The following is a 27,529-nucleotide window of genomic DNA, read 5'->3' as shown; positions in this document are numbered from 1 at the left end:
TTACTCATCATGTATTTGAAGGATGTGAGTAATAAAGTAAATTCAATTCAATGTTTTAATTTAAGTGGGTAATGGCAAGTGGTGGGGTGGGGGGGAGGCTGATGGGGATGTTGGGAGAGGAAGGGAAGGACACAAGATATGTTTGAATCTGAGCATGAGGAAGATAACTTTGATCAATAATGAATAATGGCTGGTGGTGAAGAAGAAAACTCCAGGGCTGCAGAAAAGCATCAGCGGATTGGTTGACAAAAGTGGCACATGAAATTTAACCCAGAGTGCTATTGGAAACGACGCAATTAGATAGAAAAGTTCACAGGGATCTGGTAGGGTAGCAAGAAGTGGTGGAGATGGTTGACATCTTGAATGCTTATCTACAATTCCCAGAATGAGAATCACATTTAATATCACTTGCATATGTCGTGAAAATTGTCAACTTTACAGCATCAGGACAATGAAATTAATGATAAATAAATATAGAGAAAAAAACTGAGTTACATTAAGTATATATATGTCTGTTAAATAGTTAAAGTTAAAATAAGTAGTGCAAGATAACAGAAATTAAAAAAAGGTAGAGAGGTAGTTTTCATGGATTCGAAGCCTGTTTAGAAATTGGATGCAGAGGGGAAGAAGCTATTCCTGAATTGCTGAGTGTGTGCCCTCAGGCTTCTGAATCTCCTTCTGAATGGTAATAATGAGAAGAAGGCATGTTCCAGGTGGTGGGGGTCCTTAATGATGGATGCCACCTTCCTAAGGCACCGCTCCTTGAAGATGTGTTGGATACTACAGAGGCTGGTATCCATGATAAAGCTGACTAATTTTACAAGTTTCTGCTACTTATTTTTATATTGTGCAGTAACACCGCCCCTCCCATAACAGGTGGTGATGCTTTCCATGATACATTTGTAGAAGTTGTCAACGGTTTTAGATGACAAACCAAATCTCCTCAAACTCCTATAGAAATATAGCTGCTGTCTTGCCTTCTTTATAGCTGCATCAATATGTTGCCTCTAGGTTAGGCGCTCAGAGATACTGACACCCAGAAACTTGAAATTGCTCACTTTCTCCACTTCTGATCCTACTATGAGGATTGGTTTGCGTTCCCTCATCCTACCCTTCCTGAACTCCACAATCAGCTCTTTGGTCTTGCTGATGTTGAGTGCAAAGTTGTTGCTGTGACACAACTTAACTAACTGGTACATCTCACTCCTGTTTGCCCTTTCGTCACCATCTGAAATTCTGCCAACAATGGTCGTATCATCATCAAATTTATAGATGCTGTTTGAGATATGCCTATCCACACAGACATGGGTGTGGAGAGACTAGAGCAGTGGGCTAAGCACACATCCCCATGGAGAGCCAGTGTTGATCATCAGTGAGGTGGAGATGTTATTTCTAATCTGCACAGATTGTGGTATTATAGTTAGGAAGTGAAGGATCCAGTTGTCGAGGGAGGTATGGAGGTCTAAGTTGTGTAGCTTCTTGATCAGGATGTTAGGAATGATGGTGTTAAATGCTGAGCTATAATCAATAGCCAATGTCCTGGCATAGGTACTTGCATTGTCCGAGTGATTCAAGGCTGAGTGGAGAGCCATTGAGATCGCGTCTATTGCAGATCTATTGTTGCAATAGGCAATTTCTAGTGGGTCCAGGTCCTTTCTGAGACAGGTGTTGATTCCAGCTTTGACCGACCTCTCAAAGCAGTTCATCACCACAGATGGATGATAGTCTTTAAGGCAGCTCACCCTGCTCTGCTTCTTCACTGCTATAACTACACAGGAGGAACTTCCAACTGTAGCAATGAGAGTGAAAATATCTTGGAATACTCCCACGAGTTGGTTGGCACAGATTTTCACACACTTTCCAGTTACCCCACTGGGCCCTGTTGCCTTGCAAGGGTTCACCCTCTTGAAAGATAGCCTGACGTCAGACTCTGAGAGAGAGATCACAGGGTCAAGGGATGCCTCAGGGATCCTCATAGCTGTGGTTTTATTCTTCCTTTCAAAGTGAGCATAAAAGGCGTTCAGCTTCCCTCAGAAGATGGATAAGGTTGTTAAAGCAAACATGGGATACCAATCTATACTGGTTAAAGGCAGAGACTTTATTCTGGAACTAAATAAAACATTGTTCAGGCCTCAACTGGAATTCAGTGTACAGTGCTAGTCACCACAATGCAGGAACAATGTGAAGTAACCAGGGACGATACAGAGAAAGTTAATTAGGTTGGGTCCAGGACTGGATGATGTAACTTCAAGGATAAATTGAATAGGCTGGGGTTGTTTTCTTTGGCAAAGGAGAGTGATTTAATTTGAGGTAAATAAAATAAAGAGAGAATTTGGACTGTTGAGCAGAAAGGATACATTTCCCTAAGCAGAGAGATCCCTAATTTTGAGTTAATGATTGAAGGACTGATGAAAAAATTGCTGTTGCCTGGAAGTAGGTGGGGGTCTGGAACTCTCTGAGTCGCAGCCAGAGAGATAAAGCATTGAAATAGGCCCTTCAGCCCATCTATAGTGAATCTATGCTGATGATCATCATGCCCATGCTGATCATCAACCATTCATTTAATTTAACCCTACATTAATCCCATTTTTTAATTCTCCTCATATTCCCATTAACTCTCCCCACTCACCTGTGCACTGGGCTGTGATTAACCTAGAACCCATGTCTTTGGGATCTGGGAGGAAACCAAAACAGCAGGGAAAACTCAGATGGGCACAAGAGGGAGATCCACACTGACAGCACCACGGACCAGGATTGAACCGAAGTCTCAGGTACTGTGAGCCGGTTGCTCTCCTCGCTGTGCCATAACACCTTCTTATTCCTGAGAACGTGGGGAAGCAGAAGCCCTCATCACATTTAAAACAAATCTGTTAACCTGCAGGGCACAAAACAAGGGCAGTTTAGTGGAATTATCCAATTATTTCAGCAATAACCGATAAACCTCATCCCTCTGCCTTTATCCTTTATAAAGTGGACTGATAAAAATTTAAAAATAGTTGTGATGACAGAAGGAGGTTAAACATACAGATAAGGCATTGATATTAGGCCAGACAACTGTTAATGGAATTGCACCAAGGTGTTGGTGGGGCCACATTGTGTTCAGTTTTGGCCGCCCTGCTGTAGGAAAAATACCATTACACTAGAAAGAGTGTGCAAGGGAGAATCACAGGGACCCATTGCTGAGATGTGAGGGACTGGATTATGAAGAGAGATTAAGCAAGCTCGGATTTTTTTTTTTCGTTGGAGCATAGAAGAATAAGAAGAAGAAATTATGAGATGGGCAGAAAAGGTGACAACACAGTCTTTTTCCCAGGACTGTGGAATCAAGAACTAGAGGAAGAAGGTCTAAGATGGGAGGGAGAGATAGAATAGGAACCCCAGGGACAGAGGGTGAGCCATATATGAAAATTTAAAAAGTACATGGACAGCTGCATGAATAGCAGGGGTTTAAAACAGGGGTTCCCAAACTGGGGCCCGTGGAACCCTCAGTTAATGGTAGGGGCCCATGGCATAAAAAAGTTTGGGAACCCCTGATTTAGAAGGATATGGATTAAATGTGATTATCTTCCTTAGATGGACAATTAATCAGCATGGACTGGTTGGGCTGAAGGGCCTGGTTCCATACTGTTTGACTCATAGACTCAATAACTCAGTTCAGCAGAAGTTTCACACTGTCTGCCTCTCTTACAGGTGCATCTACATGATCTACAATGGAAAGACTGCTCTGTAGCCTCCTGGTGATTGGAATGGCAACGTCAGTGTGCGCTTGTCCCAAGTACTGCGTATGTCAAAACCTCTCCGAGTCGCTGGGGACGCTCTGCCCTTCCAAAGGCCTTCTGTTTGTCCCTCCGGATATAGACCGGCGGACAGTTGAGCTGAGGTTGGGAGGCAATTTCATCATTGCTGTAAACCGGCAAGACTTTGCCAACATGAGTGGGCTTGTTGACCTGACCCTGTCCCGGAACACCATTGACTACATCCAACCCTTCTCATTCATAGATTTGGAGAGCCTCCGCTCCTTGCACCTGGATGCTAACAGGCTAACGGAAATTGGGGAGAATGTTTTCCGGGGCTTGCTGAACCTGCAGCATCTGATCTTGAACAACAACCAGCTCCGCAGGGTGGAAGAGGGAGCTTTGGACGATTTCCTGATGACTCTGGAGGACCTGGACTTTTCTTACAACAACCTGGGCCGCCTGCCGTGGGAAGCCCTCAGCAAAATGATCAACCTCCACACGCTGAGCTTGGATCACAATCTCATCGACTACATCCCGGAGGGAACCTTCACTGACCTGCAGAAGCTGGCCAGGCTGGACCTGATCTCCAACAGGCTGCAGAAACTAGCCCCGGACCCCATATTTGCCAGGACGGAGTCACTGCCAATGTCCACCACGCCGTTCTCCGCACGGCTCAGCTTGACTCTGGGTGGCAACCCCCTCCACTGCAACTGTGAGCTCCTCTGGTTCCGCCGGCTGAACAGGGAGGACGACATGGAGACCTGTGCCTCGCCACCGAACCTGAAAGGGAGGTACTTCTGGTACGTGTCGGAGGAGGAGTTTGTGTGTGAGCAGCCGCTGATCACCCAGCACAGCCTCAAGGTCCTCGTGCTGGAAGGCCAGATGGCATCACTGCGGTGCAAGGCCATTGGGGACCCTCGGCCTGTCATTCACTGGGTTGCCCCTGATGACAGGATCCTGGGCAACTCCTCCAGGACTGTCATCTATGACAATGGCACCCTAGATATCCTCATTACCACCTCCCAAGACTACGGCACCTTCACCTGCATTGCGGCTAACGCGGCCGGGGAGTCCACTGCCCCTGTCGAGCTCTCTATCGTTCAGCTGCCCCACCTCAGCAACGGCACAGGCCGGGCCCTGCAGCCAGATTCCCGGCTGTCTGACATCACCAGCTCCAGCAAATCACATCGGGGCGCAGCCAAAGTCAGGCCAGAGAAGAGAGTCACGGTGTCTCAGGTGACGGCCAGCACTGCCCTGGTCAGGTGGTCCCTGGGACGGTCGGCGCCCAAGGTTAAAATGTACCAGCTGCAGTACAACAGCTCATCGGATGATGTGCTGGTCTACAGGTGAGCAGGCAGCCGGGACAGAGAAAGTTCAGGGCTGATGGAGAGGGAGAAACGAATAACATATCAATGATTTGGATGAGAGTATACAAGGCCTGGTTAGTAAGTCTGCAGATGACACAAAGTTAGATGGTTCCCGAGAAAGGGAAGAAGGCTGTCACAAAATTAACAGTTGCATAAATGAATGGAGGAATATGGGTGGAATGCATAAAATTGAGACTATAATTTTATTGTTCTGCTGTTTATGACAAAATAAGATTACTGCCTCTAAACTAAAGTCAGAGTAAGTTCAAAAAATTCAGTACATTAGAGCAGAGACATATTCCTGTCATAGGGCTCCCTCTTTATGAAGCCATTCTGCTCCTGGACTATTACTTGACTCACAACAGTTATTTTAATATTTGACTGCACAATACTTGCAATTCTGAAAAGGACAATATTTATTTTACATTCTTAAGTCCCTGACTGACAACTCCCATACACGACTCGTTACTGGTTTTCTGCAGGATGATGCACTCCGGCTGCCCGATCTCTTTGCACCTCAGAGCTCTGCAGTCTCTCCCCATTTTGATAGGGTGTTATTCTTTTGTCTTCTCTGTGAAAACAGTTTTGCCCTTTTTACACTTGATATATCTTTTTGCCAAAATCATTGCCCATTCACTTAACCAAACTATAATGCTTTTTAATCTTTAGTATCTCAGTCACAGCTTACTTTCTTACCTATCTTTATGTCAAAAGCAAAATTAAAAGTGAGATCCCTTCATCTAAGTCATTCACATAAGATGAAAATGGTTGTAAAAAGTTATGGCATGGTTATTTTGTTCAATCTAAGTTTATAAAAAACAACAGTATAGCACAGGAACAGACCATTCAGCTCACAGTGTCTGTGCCGAACATGTCAAATTAAACTCATCACTTCCAGCTGCATACGATCCGGATCTCCCTATTCCTTTCATGTTCATGTGTCTATCTAAAAACCTCATAAATGTCAGCATTGTATCTGATTTTTATTGAAAAATTTCCCCGGTTTCCTTCCCTTCTAATTAGTTTTAATGAATAATGATACTTAAAGCAAAGTGCAACCTGCCTGTAATAATTTACATAGCATCTAATACATTGCAAAATATTCCAGGGACAAATAGTGTCTTATCAAATGAAGTTTTGCCAGATCAGATAAGATAATATTAAAACAGGTAACAGAGAACTAGGCTAAAGGAACAGGTTTTAAGCCCTTTTTTAAAGAGGAAGGAATGTGGTGAGACCTGGAGGTTTGAGGAGGGAATTCCAGGCCTTGGGAACTTGACAGCTGAAGGCATGACTCCTATTGGCAATGGGATGGAAATCAGACAGGAACAATATGTCAGAATTAGAGGACCATACAGGAAGCTGACAGAAGGAAATGGTGAGTCTGATAATAGGAATGAAATGTTAAGATCAGAGTTGAAAACCAAGAATAAAGGCATGTACTGATGCTACTATCTCAAAGGCCATTGGAACGAGACAGAGAGAGGGATATCTAATTGAATAGAAAGATAAACAATTGATCTGCAGTTGATAGGGAATGGAGAACTGAGACTACAATTTGATCAGCTCAGATCAGATCTTAATCCCACATAGAACTCAAGCTTGTGGTGTTGCAGTATGGACAAAAGATTAGTTGGCTAACAGTTGACAGGGCGGACACAAATGGGTAAGATAATAAGAATGGCTACAGCAATTGATGCTGAAGACTCTACCTTTTACAATTTCTTTAAATCATAATCAGATTTATTATCACTGAATCACATGACAGGAAATTTTTTTGTTTGGTGATAGTACAGTGCAGAGATCAAAGTGCTATACATCACAAAAAATAGTAAAAAATGCAAATAGTTAAGTGAAAGGACATTATCAGTACAGAGATACCAAAACTCAGAGAAGCAGAGAGAACTCAGACATAAAATACAATATGTACTATAAGCACATAAATAATAGAGCTTCTGGATACAGAGGTAACTGGACATTCAGGTGTATAATTTTCAGGTACAGTAAGTAATTAAGAAATCTAATAGAATGCTATTCATTATTGCTAGAGAAACTGAATACAAGGTAGAGAGGTTATGTTTTACTTATATGGAGCATTCAGCTGAGGATTCTAAGTACAGGTGTTGGGACATTGTGTTACAGTCCCAAAGATTTGGAGTACTGTGAACCATTCTGATTGTCCTAAGAGGCTGGATAAGCTAGGTCCTTTTTTCCATGAAATGTGAGAGGCTGGGGAGTAAAATCATGACAGACATCGATCATGTGAGTGACCACAGTCTTTTCCCAAGGGTAAGAGAGTCCAAAATTAGAGGGTTCGATTTAAAAACTGGGAGAGGAAAGATTAGAAGGGACCTGAGGGGCATCCTTTTCACACAGTGGTGGTGATTATATAGAATGAGCTGCCATAGGAAGTGGCAGAGGCAAGTATAGTTACAACATTTCAAAGGATTATGGGATGGGCAGTTACATGGATAGGAAATGTTCAGAGCAGAGTTCCCAACCTTTTTAATGTCATGGACCCCTAACATAATGTGCTGGCATTAAAGAGGGTTCAAAGTAGGTTCATGAAAATGATTCTGGAATTGAAAGGCTTATCATATGAGGAGCATTTGATGGCTCTGGTCTCTATTCAATGGAAATAAGAAGAATGAGGGGTGACTTCATTGAAACCCATTGAATGTTGAAAGGCCTTGGCAGAGTGGATGTGGACAGGATGCTTCCTATGGTGGGAGTCTAAGACCAGTGGACACTGCCTCAGAATAGAAAGCTCTCCTCTTAGAAAGGAGATGAGGAGGAATTTATTTAGCCAGAGAGTGGTGAACTTGTTGCCACAGTCATTTGTGGAGGCCAAGTCTTTATATATATATTTAAGGCAGAGTTTGATAGATTCTTCATTGGACAGGGCATGAAGGGATATGGGGAAAGGCAGGAGACTGGGACTGAGAGAAAAAATGGATCAGCCATGATGAAGTGGTAGAACAAACTTGATGGGCCAAATGGTCTAATTATGCTCCTATATTTTATGGTCTTATTGACTCAGAGGTCTGTGGACCCTCGTTTGGGACCCCAGGTTTAGAGGTTTATGGGCCAAATGGGTAGCTCAGTTGGGTAACTTGTTTGATGTGGATGAGTTGGGCTGAATAGCTTGTTTTGATGCTGTAGAGTACTGAGACTCTATAATGAGACCATATCTGGACTATTGTGTATCCATAAATGTAACAGAATGCCTTGGAAGCAGTTCAGTAAAGGTGTCCTGGACCAATAACCTGGAGGAATACACACAATGTGCCAGAGAAGCTCAGCAGGTCAGGCAGCATTTATGGATGGAAATAAACTTGAGACATTTCAGGCCAAGACCCTTTATCAGGACTGTTTATTCCCATCCATAGATGCTGCCAGACCTGTTGAGCTCCTCAAGCACATTGTGTGCATTGCTCTACACTTCCAGCACTTGCCAGACCTCTTGCCTATAATGCCTGGAGGAAGCGGGTTATCTTATGAAGAAAGGTCGGGCATGTTAGGCTTGTATTGACTGCTGTGTAAAAGAGTGAGAAGGGACTAAAACATATAAGATCGGAAGCTTCTTTGCAGGGTAGATGTGTAGGAGATGTGAGAGATTCTAGAATCGGGGTCAGATGATTAATGATTAAGTGATTATTTTTCTCTCTCTCATAGTGTTATGCCTCTTTGAATCACTCCCTCAATGAACAATGAAGACAGAGTCTTTGAATAATCATAAGGCAAAGGCAAATAGATTCTTACAAATGGCAAGTGAAAAGTTATAGTTATTGTATATAGCAGAGCAGCTTCGAGGGGCCAAGTGGTCCACTTCTGTTCCTAATTCATAAGTTCATAGGTTGGAAAACTGAAGTGAAAACAGAAAATGCCGGAGATTCCCAGCAGGCGATGTCTTTCTTTCTCTATATCCCCTCCCCATCTGACGCAAAGCAGTGACTATTCCTTTTCCCCACAGATACTCTGACCTGCTGAGATCAGCTCTAGATTCCAGCATCTGCAATCTCTTGCTATTACTGCAGTCCCAATGTAATTCCTGTGCTGAAGTCGAGAAATACCATAGAACCACGGACATTGGTTTGCTTATCCTGTCAGTGAACTTGGAGAACTTTACAGGAACAATATTGCTGGTTTCACTGCAATCTCCTGAAGTACCTGCAATAAGCTCTCCATGTATGGAAGATCACCACAGTCTAGTAGATCACGAGCTTTGTGTGGGATCTGACTTTCAAACAACCTTTGCCCCAAATGGCCAAAGACAATGTTGGCAAAAATGACGGCAATTTTCACTTTCATTATTGACATATGCTGCTGTGTCGTTGGCTCTCAAGATATGATAATTTATCCATAGATCCCAGCACCTCCTCATAGATCCTGTTTTTCTGTTGTTGAAGACTAGCATTAGGCAGCAGGGGCATTTCACTTGAGGATCTTTGTTCCGTGGTTGCTGAGTGTAACACCAACTCTTGTAATGAAGCGTTGTGTATGTTGTAACGTGAACAAAGTCACCAGAGAGACACTGAAGCAAATGAAAGTGTTTTATTCAACAAAATTCGAGGAAGTGACATCTCGACCCAATTGTGCATCGCATTTTTATATCCTAAAGATCGATTCCAGGACAGTACTGTAGTTACAATGTATCTACAGTGCTTCCTATGTACTACATATAGTTTTCATACACCTCCTTCTTCACACCCACACAACAGATGCATAAGATGAATGTTAGTCAGCACTTCTGGTTTGCAATGAACTCCAGTACACAGCTCCAGGAAAATTATTGTTCACATTCATATCTGAAGATCGGTTGCGGGTTAAGTAAATACTTACTATATACCCTAACTCCAGGGTATGCCTTAATGGTGTGCATATGCAAATAATGTCTGCTTGCTGCATCTGAATGACTCAAGTTATAATGGGGACCTTGGTTCTGGTCAGAGCACTGTGGAGACAATAACAACAGGAATGAAAAGGAATGGTTTTGACGTTATGAGGGGAGGAACAAAGCCAAAAATTTTAAGGACAGCAAAAATCTTGACCCAAATAGATTGCACCAACAAATTTATAGAAATATATAAAAGTATAGTGGAATATGATAGATGCCCAGAAATTCACTCAGGGTTGAGAGTGCTGAATGCAGGTTCTCCTCTCCAACTGAAATCATTTGGTAGACTCCAATGAATGAAATTCAGTGATACTTGATGAAACTAGCCTTATCAAAAGATTATGGATTTCTATGCATGAGAGCCAGAGGACTGGCATCATCCCCATGTTGAAATCAGGAAATAGAACTATTTGAATGAAGTATAGACTCCACCACTGATAGATCAGAAAGAAAATATCAGAATATATTTTCCTTATGACATAAAGGAGGTGCTCAGCTACAGAGTCTATAATTTTGGTCACCCACCTACAGGAAATATTTAAATAAGGTTGAAAGAGTACGGAGAAAATTTACAAAGATGTTACTAGGCTGGAGGACCAGGGTTATAAGAAAAGATTTAATAGGTTAGGACTTTATTCTTCGGAACATAGAAGATTGAGAAGTGATCTGGTAGAGGTGTTCAAAATCATGAGAGGTATAGTCAGGATAAATGCAAGCAGGCTTTTTCCACTGTGGTTGAGTGGGACTACAACAAAATCTCATGGGTTAAGGAAGAAAGGTGAAAATAAAGGGAACACGAAGGGGAACTTCTTCACACAGTGGGTTGTGAGACTGGGGAACAAGCTGTCAGTGCAAGTGGTGCATGCGAGCTTGATTTCAATTTTTAAGAGAAGTTGGGTAGGTACTGTACTTGGATGGGAAGGGTATGGAGGGCTCTGGTCCTGGAATGGGAGGAGGCAGTTTAAATGTTTTGGCATGGACTAGATGGGTCAGCCTGTTTCTGTTCTGTACTTTTCAGTGACTCTTTGTCAGCTCACAGAGGAATTTCTCCATCAATTTCCATTTCCATATTTTCTCAAATACTTCATTGAATCACCTACACAGGAGGGACACGTGTGCAGCAGCCATTTAACCTACCATCCCACAGTTCTTAGGGATAACGAAGGAGACCGGTGCCCCCAGAGGAAATACTTGGTCACAGGAGGATCCTGTAAACTCCACATGGATAGTACCAAAATTCAGAATTACACCTGGCTTGCTGGAGCAGGGAGCCAGCAGCTCTACTTGCTGCACTATTATGCAACACATTAAAAACAGTAATGATCATTGAGGGGCAAGCCACATTTCTGCCATTATTGAAGAAGCAACAGAAGGGGTAGGCAAGGACAGTTGGGCTTCAAGAAGACCCTTGGCAAGTTAAAAAAAAAAAGTCAATGTAAGTCAATTAAGACTAAATACAGAATGGATTGAAACAAAACTAGAAGAGCTTGAAATTTGTGGTTGATAACCAGTCAGAGAATATGGTTAAAATTAGGAAGAAATGCTTCAAAACATTGACAGATAAAGAAGCTTAGAATAGGTACTGTAGATAAAATGGGAAATGGAATTCAACATGGGAAAGAAATGGCTTTTTTTAGTAAAAGGAATAAGAGGCCACATGAACTATAAGTAAGTGAGATAGAGAAGCTAAGATACAGAGAAATGAATGCACATTTGGATCAGAACATGGAACGACAAATACATGAATATTTTCAATAACTCAAGTTCACTACGTTATAAAGACCAAAAACACTGGTACATTTCTTGTGCAGTGTTGTTAAATTTACACTGAACCTTGATTGTACTAGAGAGATTTGTGCAGCTCAGCTCTGTAAAATATTAAAAAGGATTTTGAATATTTAAAATTACACAAGGTCTGGCATACATTTTGAAAGATGTTATCATAACTGTGAGGATACAATGAACTAAATAGACTATAGCACCGCTGGTTCTAAGGAATGCCTGCAATAAAATATAATTTAAGCACAGGCTTTCCTCTTCACTGCTCATGATGAACAATATTTCACATGACGTTAGTCATTTACATTTTTAATTTTTCCTGAGTAAATAAATGAGAGCATAATCAAATTAAATGGTAATGCAATAGCATGCATTGTACATTTAGTGTGACAAGATTCATTTTCCTATGGAATGGAAAGGCTGCAGGCAACTGATGAATTCCAAAGTGTTTTATTTTACAGATGAGTGGCTATGACAATAAATTACATGCACTTTCTGTGTGTTTTGTCAGAAGGCAAAACTCAGGCTGGCAATTAAGAAGTGTAAATTGAAATCTACCTGCAAAGATGTAAGGATGGTCAAATGAAGGACTAGGGGTGTGTCTTCCTTGGTTTGGATAATTACAGTCATTGTGAGTTCAAAATAACATGTGTACTTTTTTCACCTTAAGAGTTCATAAGAATATATAACATATAAGAAAGTGTAGGTGGTCCCCTATTCAATGTAATTGGCAACTTAGCTCCATATACTGACTGATCCAAATTTGTTGATTCCTTTTAGATCTAAAACATACAGTGAAACAACCAGTACTACTCAGTGGGAAAGAGAATCTCAGATATTCAGGACTCTCTGAGTTTCCTTATTTCAATTTTCCAGGTAGTTCAGATCCAATTAGCTCCACTTTATTAAGAAAGGCCCTTTACCAGTTAAAGCTCCAGTGTGTCAGTGGTTCAGCTGAGTCAGAAGATATACAAATGATCTAGATCACACTATTCCTTTCAACCTTGATATACATTAACACCCAGTCTCAAGGTTCCAAGAATTCTACCCTCCTCTAAAGTTGAAAACCCCTTCTCATCCACTGCTGAATCCACCATTGCTGGCTGACGGTAGGCCCTAAACTCTAGAATTTCTTCCTAAACCTCTACTTACTTTCTTTTCCTTCTTAATAACATCCAGCTTCTCCTGATCATGGAATTATAAAATCTTGTAGCAACTTGTAAAATTATACAGACAAATGCTTCTTTACTGCTTCAAAACCTCATGGATTCAGCATACCCAGTTATTATTCAAGAAATTTTTAACTGAGCTCCTCTCATTTTCTGGATAAAGAGAGAATTATTCTCAGCTTCCCTTAATCCTGGTTATTGACCTTGAGTCCTATCTCCTTGCTCTGTCTGAGGTTCTCATAATTTTATACAAAAAAAAACCTGTGGAACAACTCAGTGGATCAGGCAGCATCTGCGGAGGGAAATAGATAATCCGTATGTTCTGTCAATACCATCTCAGTATCTCAGTAGTCCTTTCCACTCTCCTCAATGCAACCATCTGGGAGGAAGTACAGGAGCCTGAGGACACATACTCAATGTTTTAGGAACCGCTTCTTGCCCTCCCCTATCATATTTCTGAATGATCAAGGAACACTTCATATTTCAAACAAGAGAAAATCTGCAGAAATCCAAACAACTTTCACAAAATGCCAGAGGAACACAGCAGGCCAGGCAGCATCTATAGAAAAGAGTAAACAGTTGATGCTTCGGGCCAAGACCCTTCACTACGTATTTATCTGTTTCTTTCCTTCTTTCTTTATTTATCTATTTATTTTCTTATTGTAACCTATAGTAGTTTTTGTCGTACCACTGCAGCAAAACAACAGATTTCACAACCATGTCAGTGATAATAGTCCTGATTCTCTAAGCTCAGTTCAACCCAGAAATGGAACTGTTCACTTCCATCCACAGATGCTGCTTGACCCATTGAGTTCCATTAGCCATTTGTGCTCCAGGTTCAAGCATCTGCAGGGCATGTGTCTCTATAATTTTATATAACTTAATTAATTAACCTCCTCTAGCATCTTCCTCCAAAACTAGATGCTGTCTTCTTTTATACTGCTGGTTGGGGATCCATTTACTGCATTGAATGTGTAAAATAAATTAATTTTGACTCATAAAAATGTAAAATCAAAGCAGCTACATTGCAGAATTTAACTTTTGGATTCATCTTGGAAATTCAATCCCATAAGGATAATTTTTTTTTTGGAATCCATTCTTTGGATTATTGGGAAAGGTTAATTGTCAAGCCTAAATGAGCCTGAGAAAGCTGTGTTGAGTCATTCCTTGAGGAAGTTTGGTGAGGGTGCTTTCAGGTATTGTTGAGTAAGGAAATCCGTTTTTCAGTTTCAGTGGTGATGAAGGAGCATTCCAAATTTGAACAAGTTCATGTACGCAAATTGCCACCTATTTTGACTCTTCTGTAGAAGTTGGAGCCAAACAAAAAAAGTTTCAATTCTTTGTGGTACTGAATCAGTAATGGCGGGAGCAATAGTTCTTTGCGAAGCTTTGATAAATTGTTTCTCCTGAGGTTGAATGGAGTGGTTGATTGTTGTATTGATGAAATACAATCCTACCTTGAGCCTTAAGACAAACACACATGAGCCCTCTTATCACCCCCAACCACCTCACTCTCTACTCAAAGGAGAAGGGGCATTCTGTGCTGACTTAGAAATAAATTCATGCTTCTCAGTACAGAATAAAGACATTTATCCTGAGGTGATGTAGATATAAATTGCTACTTTAGATACCTGAATTTGAAATAAACTTATAGGCTGTCTTTTGCAATTAACCTCCCTAATTATTTAAGGACTGTTGAAATTGCAAGTAGTTGGTGTGTTGAAGATCCCATGAAATAGAGAGTGTTAAATTTATGTGCCATGAAACGATTAACTTGTGCTATTATCTAAATTAGGGCTATTTAACCTTTAGTTGTTGTTAAGTCGGTACATAGGTTCATTTTTGTCTCATATACCAGGGTACAGTAAAAAAAACGCGGATTCACCTATCACCGATCAACTTGTGCCTCTCTCCTGCCTTTAACCCTTTTTTTTCTAGTTTTTGCCCTATTTCTTTCCAGTCCTGCTGAAGGGTCTCCACCAGAAATGCTGACTTCATCTCCCTCCATAGATGCAGCCTGACCCGCTGAGTTCCTCCAGCGTTTTGTGTATGCTGCTACTGTGAAAATCTTGTATTGCATCTCATCCATGCAGATCAATTCATTACAGCAGAGCACTGAGGTAGTACAAGGTAAAACAATAACAGAACACAAAATAAAGTGTTACAGAGGAAGTGCAGTGCAAATAGACAATAAGATAAAAGTCATAATGAGGTAAATTGTGAGGCCAGGAGTCCATCCTACTGGACTAAGGGAGTATTCAATAGTCTTATAACAGCAGGATAGGGGCTGCCCTTCAGCTCGATGATACTATTTTCAAGCTTTTCTGTCTCTGGTCCAGTGGTAGACAAGAGAAGACAGAATGTCTGAGATGGGCGGGATCTTTGATCATGTTGGCTGCTTTACCATGGCAGCAAGAAATGTAGATGCATCCATGCTGGGGAAGCCAGCTTCCACGATGTGCTGAGTTATGTCCACAACCCTCTGCTGTTGCTTGAGTTCATGGGCAGAGCAGCTGCCATACCGGGCTGTGATGCATTCTGATAGGATGCATAGATAAAATTTAATACAGGTCAAAGGAGACGTCAAATTTCTTTCGCCTCCTGGGGAAGTAGAAGAGCTGGTGAGCTTTCTGAGCCTTGGTGTCTATGTAACACACACACAAAATTCTGGAGGAACTCAGCAGGCCAGGCAGCATCCATGGAAAAGAGTAAACAGTCGACGGTTTGGGCCGAGACCCTTCGCCAGTCCTCCGGCATTTTGTGTGTGTTAGTTGGACTTCCAGAATCTGCAGATTTTCTCGTCTTGGTGTCCATGTGGTTGGACCAGCACAGGCTATTGGTGATGTTCACTCCAAGGAACTTGACTCTCGCAAGCCACTAAAGCTCGGTGTGGTGGACGTAAGCAAGATCTTGTGCCTCATACAACCCCCTTTCCAGAAGTCAATTAGCTGCTCTTATGTTTTGCTATCATTGAGAGAAAGGTTGTGATCATGACACTGGACTCTTGATACCCTTTCTATACTTTGATTTATCATTATTTGATATCTGACCCACCACAGTGCTATCATCTGCAAATTTGTAGGTAAAATCGGAGTAGAATCTGGCCCACATTTGTGAGTGCATAGGGATTAGTCAAGTCAAGTCAAGTCACTTTTTATTGTCATTTTGACCATAATGGTTGGTACAGTACACAGTAAAAATGAGACAATGTTTTTCAGGACCATGGTGCTATACGAAACTGTACAAAAACTACACTGAACTACATAAAAACAACACAGAAAAAAACTAGACTAGACTACAGAGCTACCCAGGACTGTATAAAGTGCACAAAACCTTGCAGGCATTACAATAAATAATAATAAACAAGACAGTGGGCACAGTAGAGGGCAGTAAGTTGGTGTCAGTCCAGGCTCTGGGTATTGAGGAGCCTGATGGCTTCAGGGAAGAAACTGTTACATAGTTTGGTCGTGAGAGCCCGAATGCTTCGGTGTCTTTTCCCAGATGGCAGGAGGGAGAAGAGTTTTTATGAGGGGTGCGTGAGGTGTGTATGATGCGGCTTTGTGGGGCATCAGGTACCAGTGCTGAAATCTGTGGAAGAATTGTAGCTGTGATTCCTTATTGACTGTGATCTGTTGGTCAAATGTGGAGGATCCAGTTGCAAAGGGAAGCACTGTATCTCCAGTTTTGGAGTTTGGAGATGCATTTGTGGAGAAATACGGTATTGAAGGCAGAGTTGTAGTCAATGAACAATAGTTAAATATAGGTGTCTTTACTGCCCAAATGGAAAAGATGAGAGTAGGGCCAGGAACCTTTCAACATATTAAGCCAAAAGAAAGACTTACATTCATAAAACACCTAATTTACACATTTGGGATGTTCCAAAGAACTTTGCAACAGTTAAAATACTTCAATAAAATGTAGTTAATATTTCAATGAAGTTAAAGTGATTATAATCTCCAACAAAACATAGTTTAACAACCTATCATTAGACATTCAATTGAATTATTAGCATCCTGTCTCCACTAGTGACATTCTAGGATCACCATTGATCTGAAACATAACAAAACCATCCACGTAAATACTGTGACCGCAGAAGCAGGTCAGGATCTGGGTGTCCTGCAATGAGAGACTCACCTTCTGTTACTTCATGATCGTTCCACTAATTATGTATAATGAAATATTCTCATGGGTAATTGTAATTTCAGCTGTGGTCAAGAAGTTCAAGCTTTGTCATTGAGATTTTCTGATCCCTGAATTGGAAAAAATATTGCTGGTCTTTTATTATGGTTGGGTAAATCTCCAACAGCACAGTAGGATCACCTTTACTGATGGACTGCAATGTGCAGGGAGATGGCTTGCAACCAACTTCTCTGGGGCATTTAGGCTTGGGAAATTGGAGCTGAAGCTGGGTGAACTTCAGATCATTCAGGCAACTGAGGGGTTGGTTGATAGGCAATACAGGGAGACAGGTTACACCTAAGGTTAGACAGCCAGACAGCCAGTGCAGAGTAACCCTGTGGCCATTCCCCGTCCATGACAGGTATAACAGTTCAGATACTGTTGGGAAGGATGGCCTAGCAGAGGAAAGCCATCTGGTCTCTGGCACTGAGTGTGGCTTTGTGGCTCAGAAGGGAAGGTGTGGGGGGGGGGGGTTGAAGAGGCAAGAAGTAGAGATAGGGGATTAATTGGTTAGGGGAACAGATAGGAGGTTTTGTGAATAATATATTTTTCAGATGGTATATTGTTTCCCAAGTACCAGGGTCAGGGACATCGTGGACCAAGTCCACAGCATTCTTTAGTGGGAGGGTGAGTTGCCAGAGGCTGTGGTCCATGTTGGAATCAAATGACATGGGTAGGAAGGGTGATGAGGTCCTTCAAAGTGAGGCTGTTAGCTGCTAAGTTAAAGGAAAGAACCGTCAGCCTGTATTCTGTATCACATACTAGTGAGGCCAGAAGATCATACAGTTTAACATGTGGCTAAGGAGGTGCAGGAGAGAAGGCTTCAGATTTCTGGATTACTGGTCCCTCTTCCAGGGTCTTCCAAAGAAGTTGGGACCTGTACAGACAGAGAAGTTTGCACGTGAACTAGTAGAGGAATAATATCTTCATGGGCAGTTTGCTTGTGCTGCACTGAGGAGGAACAGGGCGGGGTAGTTTAAATTAGGGTTGTAGAGGGGTAGGAACCAGAAGAAGAATTAGAGTGGTTGTTGGGAAAGGAAAGATGTTGTTAAGCTTACACATAAAGTCAGGAATTGAAAGGTTGAGTATGGTGTGACTGATGTTCTGAGTTGTGCAATTTTCACTGCAAGAAGTATGGTAGGAAAGGTGGATGAGCTTTTGAAATTAGCACGTGAAATTATGATGTTGCAGCCATTACTGAGACTTAGCTACAGGAGGGGAAGGACTCACAGTTCAATGTTCCGTTGTTTTAGACATGACAGTGCGGGAGGGGTTTAAAGGGGGAGGGTCAGCATTACTGATCAGGGAAAATGTCATGGCAGTGCTCAGGCAGGACAAGCTGGAGAGCTTATCTTGTGAGGCAATATGGGTGGAATTGAGGAATAGGAGGGGGATGACCAACTAATGGGATTATATTATAAATCACCCAAAAATCAACAAGATTTAGAGAAGCAAATTTGTCGAGAGATGTACATATATAGAACCAAAGATAAAAACGTTACTCTACACCATGGTGTACCCACAAGCGTATATCACACACAGCACATAAACCAAAATATTACCACAAATAAGTTAATAAAATATCATTCAAAGTGCATGTGGTATGCAGTTCAGGTCAACAGTAAAGAGGTCGGTGTCCTGGTGAGGAGAACTCGTGGTGGCAGTCCATTCATTATTTTCTGTAGTCTTGACTGGGAGTGCCATACTGCACAAAGGCTGGATGGGACAGAGTTTGGCAAATGTGTTCAGATATGTTTTCTAATCAATAGATAAAGGTCCCAACTGGAGGGAATGTGATACTAGATCTCCTAATAGGCATGAGACACAGCAGGTGACAGAAATTTATGTAAGGAAACTTTCTGCAACTAGTGATTGTAATGCCAATAGTTTCAAGATAATTATGGAGAAGGATAGGTCTGGTCCAATGGTTGTGATCCTAAATTGGAGAAAGGCCAATTTTGATAGCATCAGAAAGGATCTGGCAAGTGTGGATTGAGATAAGTTGTTTTCTGGCAAAGTGTGTTTGATAAGTGGGATGCCTCCAAAAGTGAAATTTTGAGAGGACAGAGTTTGTATGTTAAACTATAAGACACAAGAGCAGAATTAGGCCACTTGGCCCATCGAGTCTGCTCCACCATTCAATCATGGCTGATTCTATTTCTCCTTCTCAGCCCCACCTCCTGGCCTTCTCCTGGTAACCTTTGATGCCATGTCCAAACAAGAACCTATCAATTTCTTCCTTAAATACACCCAACAACCTAGCCTCCCTCCACAGCTGCCTGTGGTAACAAATTCCATAAATTCACCACCATCTTGCTAAAGTAATGTTTCTGCATCTCTGCTTTAAATGGATGCCCCTATGTCCTGAGGTAGTGCCCCCTTGTCCTAGACTCCCCTGACATGGGAAACATCCTTTCCACATCTACTCTGTCTAAGCCTTGCAACATTCAAAAGGTTTCAATCCTTCTAAATTCCAGCGAGTACAGACCCAGAGCTATCAAGCGTTCCTCATATGACAACCCTTTCATTCCCAGAATCATCTCTGTGAACCTCCTCTGAAACATCTCCGATGTCAGCACGTCTTTTCTTAGATGTGAAGGCCCAAATCTGTTCACAGTACTCAAGATGAGGCCTCACCGGTACCTTGTAAACCCTCAGCATCACATCCATGCTCTTGTATTCAAGACCTCCAGAAATAAGTGCTGACATTGTATTTGCTTTCCTCATCATTGACTCAACCTGCAAGTTAACCTTTAGGGTGTTCTGCACAAGGACTCCCAAGTCCCCGTGTATCTCAATTTGTATGTTCCTGTCAGAAAAAAAGGCAAGTATAACAGGTTTAGGAAACTTTGTTTTTTGAAAGATATTGAGGACCTGGTTAAGAAGAAGGAGGTGCCTAGCAGATATAGGTGGGAAGGAGCAAATGAGATACTTGAGGTGTATAAGAAATGCAAGAAAACACTTAATAAGAAATCAGGAGGGCTAAAAGAAGGCATACGGCTGCTCTAGCAGACAAGATGAAGGAGGATCCCAAAGAGTTTCTACAGATATGCTGTATTAAGCACAAAAGGACAGCAAGGGACAAAATTGGTCCTCTGGAAAATCAAAGTGGCTATCTATGCATGGAGCCAAATAAGATGGGGCAATATTAACTGGATTTCTTGCATCTGTATTTATTTGGGAGATGGACACAGAGTCCATAGAAGTGAGTCAAAGCAGCAGTGAGGTCATGGACTACTGTTCAGGATACGGGGGAAGAGGTGTTTGCAGTCTTGAGGCAAATTAAGGTGGATAAATCCCCAGGGCCTAGCAAGGTGTTCCCTTGGATCCTGTGGGAGTTGAATGCAGAAACTGCAGGGGCCCTAGCAGAGATATCTAAAACATCCTTAGCTACAGTTGAGGTTCTGGAGGATGGGAGGATAACTTATATTGTTTCATTGTTTAAGGAAAGCTCTAAGAATAAGCTGGTAAATTATAGACCAGTGAGCCAGAAATTAGTAGTGGGTAAGTTATTGAAAGCTTTTCTAAGAGACCGGATATAAAAGTATTTGGTTAGACAGAGACTAATCAGAGATATTCAAACATGGCTATGTGCATGGTAGGTCATGTCGAACCAATCCTGCAGAGCTTTTTGAGGAAGTTACCATCACATTAATGCTGCTTTGCCTCACCTCTATAGAATCTGTGTCCATCTCTTGAGTAAATACAGATCCAGTAAATCAATTTAAGATATCCCCAGCTCATTAGGTTCCATGAATAGATAACCACTCTGATCTTCCAGAGGACCAAATTTGTACCTTGCTATCCTATTGCACTTAGTATAACTGCAGAAGCCCTTGAGATTCATCTTCACCTTGTCTGCTGTAGAACTCTCATGTTATCTACGGAGACTTTAGCAAGGCCATTGACAGGGTACCATATAAGACCATAAACCAAAAGATATGGGTGCAGAGGTAGGCCATCGAGTCTGCTCCACCATTCAGTCAAAGGCTGATCTAATTCTTCCAGTCATCCCCACTCCCCTGCTTTCACCCCATACCCTTTGATGCCCTGGCTAATCAAGAACCTACCTATCTCTGCCTTAAATACACCCAATGACTTGGCCTCCACAGCCGCTCATGGCAACAAATTTCACAGATTTACCACCCTCTGACTAAAGTAATTTCTCTGCATCTCAATTCTAAAAAGATGTCCTTCAATCTTGAAGTCGTGCCCCCTTGTCCTAGAATGCCCTACCATGGGAAATAACTTTGCCATATCTAATCTGTTCAGGCCTTTTAACATTCAGAATGTTTCTATGAGATCCCCCCCTCATTCTCCTAAACTCCAGGGAATACAGCCCAAGAGCTGCCAGATGTTCCTCATGCAGTAACCCTTTCATTCCTGGTATCATTCTCATGAATCTTCTCTGAACCCTCTCCAATGTCAGTATATCTATCCTTTCTAAAATAAGGAGCCCAATACTGCACACAATACTCCAAGTGTGGTCTCACAAGTACCTTATAGAGCCTCAACATCACATCCCTGCTCTTATATTCTGTACCTCTAGAAATGAATGCCAACATTGCATTCACCTTCTTCACTATCGACTCAACCTGGAGGTTTACCTTTCGGGTATCCTGCACAAGGTCTCCCAAGTCCCTTTGCATCTCTGCATTTTGAATACTCTCCCCATCTAAATAATAGTCTGTTTATTTCTTCCACCAAAGTACACAACCGTACATTGTCCAACATTGTATTTCATTTGCCACTTTTTTGCTCATTCCCCTAAACTATCTAAGTCTCTCTGCAGGCTCCCTGTTTCCTCAACACTACCTGCTCCTCCACCTATCTTTGTATCATTAGCAAATTTAGCTACAAATCCATTAATATTGTAGTCCAAATCATTGACATACATTGTAAAAAGCAGCGGTTTTCTGGGAGTTTAGTCTAGAAGGTTCAGTCACTTAGCATTCAATATGAGGTAGGAAATTGGATTAGACTTTAGCTTCACAGGAGAAGGCAGAGAGTGGTAGGACATGGTTGTCTCTCTGACTGAAGGCCTGTACTGAGTGGTGTGACACAGGGTCCTGTGTCCGTTCTGTGTCCATTCCATTATTGCCATCCATATTAATGATCTGCATGATAATGTAGTAAATCATAAAGAAAGCTTTTGGCACATTGGCCTTCATAAATCAAAGTACTGAGTACAGGACTTGGGATGTTATGTTGAAGTTTTATAAGACCTTGGTAAAGTTTAATTTGTAGTATTGTGTGCAGTTTTGGTTACCTAACTACAAGAAAGATATCATAAATTCATAGAGTCATGTCAATCTGACTGAAAAAGTGCAGAGAAAATTTACAAAGATATTGCTATAATGTGAGGACCAGAGTTATGGGAATGGTTGAATAGATTAGTACTTTATTCCCTAGAGCAGAGAAAACTGAGGGAGATTTGATAGAGGTATACAAAATTGTGAGGGGTATAGATATGGTAAATGCAAGAGGGCTTTTTTCACTGAGGTTGGGTGTGACTAGACTAGAGATCATGGGTCAAGGGTAAAAGGTGAAATGTTTAAGGGGAAAATGACGGGGAGCCTCTTCACTCAGAGGGTGCTATGAGTGTGGGATGAGCTGGTGGTACAAGTGGTGGAAACAGGGTTGGTTTCAACAGTGAAGAGAAATTTAGATAGGGACATGGATGGAAGAGGTATGGAGGGCTATGGTACTGGGGTAGGTCAACGTGACTAGGAGATTGATAGTTCGGCATGGTCTAGGTAGACCAAAGGGCCTGTTTCTGAACTGTATGACTCTGTGACTCTATAAGTAACTGTAATAGGACAGACTACAGCCCTTGTGCACCAGTTGTAGAGGAAATGACTAATTGGTGAGGTGAATTAGCATTAATCAATCAGACTGCTTTGTCCTGAAGGATGTCTGGGATTCGTGACTTTTGTTGAACTGTACTTGTTCAGCCAAATGGAGAATATTCCATCAGTCTTTTTACTTATAGAACATTACAACACAGAAACAGGCCTTTTGGCCCTTCTTGGCTGTGACAAACCATTTTTCTGCCTAGTCCCACTGACCTGCAGCTGGGCCATATCCCTCCATACACCTCTCATCCATATACCTGTCCAAGTTTTTCTTAAATGTCAAAAGTGAGCCCATATTCACCACTTCATCTGGCAGCTCATTCCACACTCCCACCAGTCTCTGCGTGAAGAAGCCCCCACTAATGTTCCCTTTAAACTTTCCCCCTTCACCCTTAACCTATGATCTCAGGTTGGTTTTCTCCCCTCGCCTCGGTGGAAAAAGCCTGCTTGCATTCACTCTGTCTATACCCATCATAATTTTATATACCTCTATCAAATCTCCCCTCATTCTTCTACGCTCCAGGGAATAAAGTCCTGACCTATTCAACCTTTCTCAGTAACTCAGTTTCTCAAGTCCCGGCAACATCCTTGTAAACCTTCTCTGCACTATTTCAACCTTATTAATATCCTTCCCGTAATTAGGTGACCAAAACTGCACATGATACTCCAAATACGGTCTCACCAATGTCTTATACAACCTCACCATTACATTCCAACTCTTATACTCAATACTTTGATATATAAAGGCCAATGTACCAAAAGCTCTCTTTACAATCCTATCCACCTGTGACACCACTTTTAGGAAATTATGTATCTGTACTCCCAGATCCCTCTGTTCCACTGCACTCCTTAGTGACCTACCATTTACCTTGTATGTTCTACCTTGGTTTGATCTTCCGAAGTGCAATATCTCACACTTGTCCACATTAAACTCCATCTGCCATTTTTCAGCCTGTTCCTCCAACTGGTTCAAATCCTTCTGCAAGCTTTGAAAACCTTCCTCACTGTCCACTACACCTCCAGTCTTTGTATAATCAGCAAATTTGCTGATCCAATTTTCCACATTATCATCCAGATCATTGATATAGATGACAAATAACAATGGACCCAGCACTGATCCCTGTGGCACACCACTAGTCACAGGCCTCCACACAGAGTAGCAATCCTCCACTACCACTCTCTGGCTCCTTCCATTGAGCCGATGTCTAATCCAATTTACTACCTCTCCATGTATGCCTAGCGACTGAAGCTTCCTAACTAACCTCCCATGCGGGACCTTGTCAAAGGCCTTACTGAAGTCCATGTATACAACATCCACTGCCTTCCCTTCATCCACTTTCCTGGTAACTTCCTCGAAAAACTCTAATAGATTGGTTAAACACGACCTACCACACACAAAGCCATGCTGACTGTTTCTAATAAGTCCCTGTCTATCCCTGTCTATGTTATAGCCTTGCAGGTAGTGGAAAGTTTGTGACAAACAAACTGTGTTTCTCTACTCGAAATTCTTAGCTGTAATTCCTCATTTCTGAGACCACTCCGGTAAATTTCATGCATAAAATAAAAGCAAATACTCAGCAGTTCAAGAGAGAGAAAATTAGTTGAGAAAAGTTAGAAACTGAACATGTTTTAAGTTTCAGAGATGTAGAGAAATGCAATGCTGGAATAAGCCCTTCAGCCCATCTCATCCATGCCATGGTGTCCATCAAACTAGTCAATTTAATCCATATCCCTCTATAACCCTCCCATCTATGAGCTTTTCTGAATGTCTTTTGAATGTTATTACTGTACCAGTCGCAACCACTTACTTTGACAGCTTATCTCATGTACACGCCACCTTCTGCATGAACTTACCTGTCAAGTCCCTGTTAAATCTTTTACCTCTCATCCTTAAACCTACGCCTCTAGTTTCCAGCTCCCCTTTCCTGCAAAAGGACCGCGTGCTTTCATGCTACCTCTGTCCCTCATGATTTTATACACCTCTATAAAGTCATTCGTCATTCTCCATCATTCCTGACAGTAAACTCCTAGACTATCTTCAAATCCTTGTACATTTTCTTTGCACTGCCTCCAGTTCAATGATGTCTTTCCTAAAATAGGGTGACTAAAACTGTGCAGTGTCACCAAGGTCTGGAACAACTGTGAGGTAACGTCCCAGCTGGTACAGACAACGTCCTGACTGATGAAAAACTTTTGCCAAATTCCCCTTACACCATTCTGTCTCACGTGGTACTGATTTTAGCCAACTGTGTACCTGTACTCTTAGGTCTCTGTTCCACAACAATCCCCAGGGTTTAATCATTCACTCTGTAAATCCAATCACAATCTTATCTTCCCAAAGTGCAAAATTTCACGTTTATCTGCATTGAAGACCACCTGCTACTCCTCTGCCCACTTAGCCAGCTGATCAAGAGCACCCTGCAATTTCTGACAACCATCTTCACTGTATATGATACGACTTACTTTAGTATGATCCACAGACTTTCTAACCATGCCTTGTTACATGTGCACCAAAATCCTCCATATAAATAATGAACAAGGGTCTCAGCACTGACCACTGTGGCATACCGGCAATCACAGACATCCAGTTCAAGCAATAAACTTTTACTTTTATCCTCTGCTTCCTACTATTGAACTAATTATATAACCAATGAGCCATTTTTCCCTGTAATTTAACCTTCTAGACTAGACTATCATGCTGAAATTTGTTAAGGACCATGCTAATGTCCATACAGGCAAGATCCACCTCTTTGGAAAACTCTTGAGATTTATTAGATGTGAGTTTCAGGTGAGGTTTTATGTCAGAAGTCCCATTCATTGGTGGCAGGATTTAGTTTCTTAGCCATGACCTTGCAAACCACTCTCCTTATCACTGTTCTCTTTCAGGATGATCCCAGCTACAAACAAAGGCTTCGTGGTGAAGAACCTCGTGGCAGGATCTGGCTACGACCTGTGCGTGCTGGCCATCTGGGACGACACGGCCACCACGCTCACTGCCACCAATGTGGTGGGCTGCGTCCGCTTCGTGACGCCGGTGGACTACGGCCGCTGCGCGTCCTTCCACGGCCAGTTCCTGGGCGGCACCATGATCCTGGTGGTGGGCGGCATCATCGTGGCCTCCCTGCTCATCTTCATCGTGGTGCTGATGCTGAGGTACAAGCTCTGCCACGGCCAGCAGAAGATGTCCGACGTGAGCGACGTGTATTCCCAGACTCCTACAGCCTCCACCCAACCTGTCCACAACGGCGTCCTGCCCCAGTTGACGCAAAAGCCGGGCCCCGCCCGGGACGCCACGGCAAATTTTGACTGCTCCTCTCTACGGAGCAGCCTCTCCTCCTCGACCGTCTCCAGTCAAGACTGTTACAGCCTCCACAGCAATTCCAGCACCCTCTCCAAAAAGTGGAGGTCCACGTCCAGGTCCCGGCACAACATCGACCGGCTGATGGGAGCCTTTGCCTCCCTCGACTTGCGTTGTCAGAGGAAAGACGACAGTTATGAGTCCAGGGCTTCCACCTTGGCCCGCTACTCGGACAAAGAGCCGCTGCTGGGCCGGAGCGAGTCACGGCTCAACAAGCTGCTCACACTGCCAATGGAGGGCAAGGCTCGGCGCAGCCAGTCCTTCGACATGGGCGACTTCTCCTCCAGCCACTGCTACAGCTACCCCCGGCGCATCACCAACATCTGGACTAAGAGGAGCCTGTCGGTCAATGGCGTCCTGGTGCAGTATGACGAGGACGGCTTGGAGATCACCCGGGGGGCGTGCTGCAGCTCGGACTGGGTGATGGAGAGCACGGTATAGAGGGGGCGGCCGAGCGTGGAGAGTGAGGGTGTTGGGGCGGGGCTGGCAGGTAAAGGGGTGTCACCAAAGGCGGTGACAGCTGGCCGAAATCCGGCATGGAATTCAAGAGAGGCGGAAGGATCTCAGAGGGAAGCCTGCACTGTTCTGGATCTTCGCCTGATGCTGTAAAGCTGGAGTAGAAGTGGAGACATGTTGCAAGGACTCCACAGGCCTGACATTATCTATGGATCAAGAGGACAGAACATAGAACAAAGAACAATACAGGCCCTTCAGCCCATGATGCTGTGCCAGCCCTTTAACCTACTCCATGATCAATCTGACCCTTCCTGACAACGTAGCCCTCCATTTTCCTGTCATCCATGTGCCTATCTAAGAGTTTCTTAAATGTCCCTAATGCATCTGCCTTTACCACCACCCATTCCATGCACCTATCATTCTAGGTGTAAAAAAACCTAACTCTAACATCCCCCCATGCTTTCCTCCCAACAAGATTAAGTTATGTTCCCTGTATTAGTTATTTGAACTCTGGGATAAAGAATCTGGCTGTGCACTTGATCTATGCCTCTTATCATCTTGGACGCCTCCATCAGGTCACCTCTCATCCTCCTTCTCTCCAAAGAGAAAAGTCCTATCACCATAAAACATGCTTTCTGATCCAGGCATCATCCTGGCCATTCTCCTCTATACCCTTTCTAAAGCCTCCACATCCTTCCAATAATGAGGTGGCCAGAACTGAACATAATACTC

At 42.7% G+C, this 27,529-nt stretch overlaps 1 protein-coding gene across 1 annotated transcript; it reads left to right on the top strand.

Annotated features, from left to right (window-relative positions):
* Positions 1 to 3,710: 3,710 nt before the first annotated feature.
* On the top strand, positions 3,711 to 26,782 carry LOC132400340 (leucine-rich repeat and fibronectin type-III domain-containing protein 2). Its single transcript, XM_059981294.1, has 2 exons — positions 3,711 to 5,083; positions 25,870 to 26,782. Exons 1-2 carry the CDS (start codon positions 3,711 to 3,713, stop codon positions 26,780 to 26,782), a joined length of 2,286 nt encoding a protein of 761 aa, XP_059837277.1.
* Positions 26,783 to 27,529: the final 747 nt, after the last annotated feature.

Source organism: Hypanus sabinus, chromosome 10 (genome assembly GCF_030144855.1).
Source record: "Hypanus sabinus isolate sHypSab1 chromosome 10, sHypSab1.hap1, whole genome shotgun sequence".
Classification (NCBI taxonomy): Eukaryota; Metazoa; Chordata; class Chondrichthyes; order Myliobatiformes; family Dasyatidae; genus Hypanus; species Hypanus sabinus.
The sequence above is the reverse complement of the archived record's forward strand: the minus strand, read 5'-3'. Positions and strand labels throughout refer to the sequence as shown.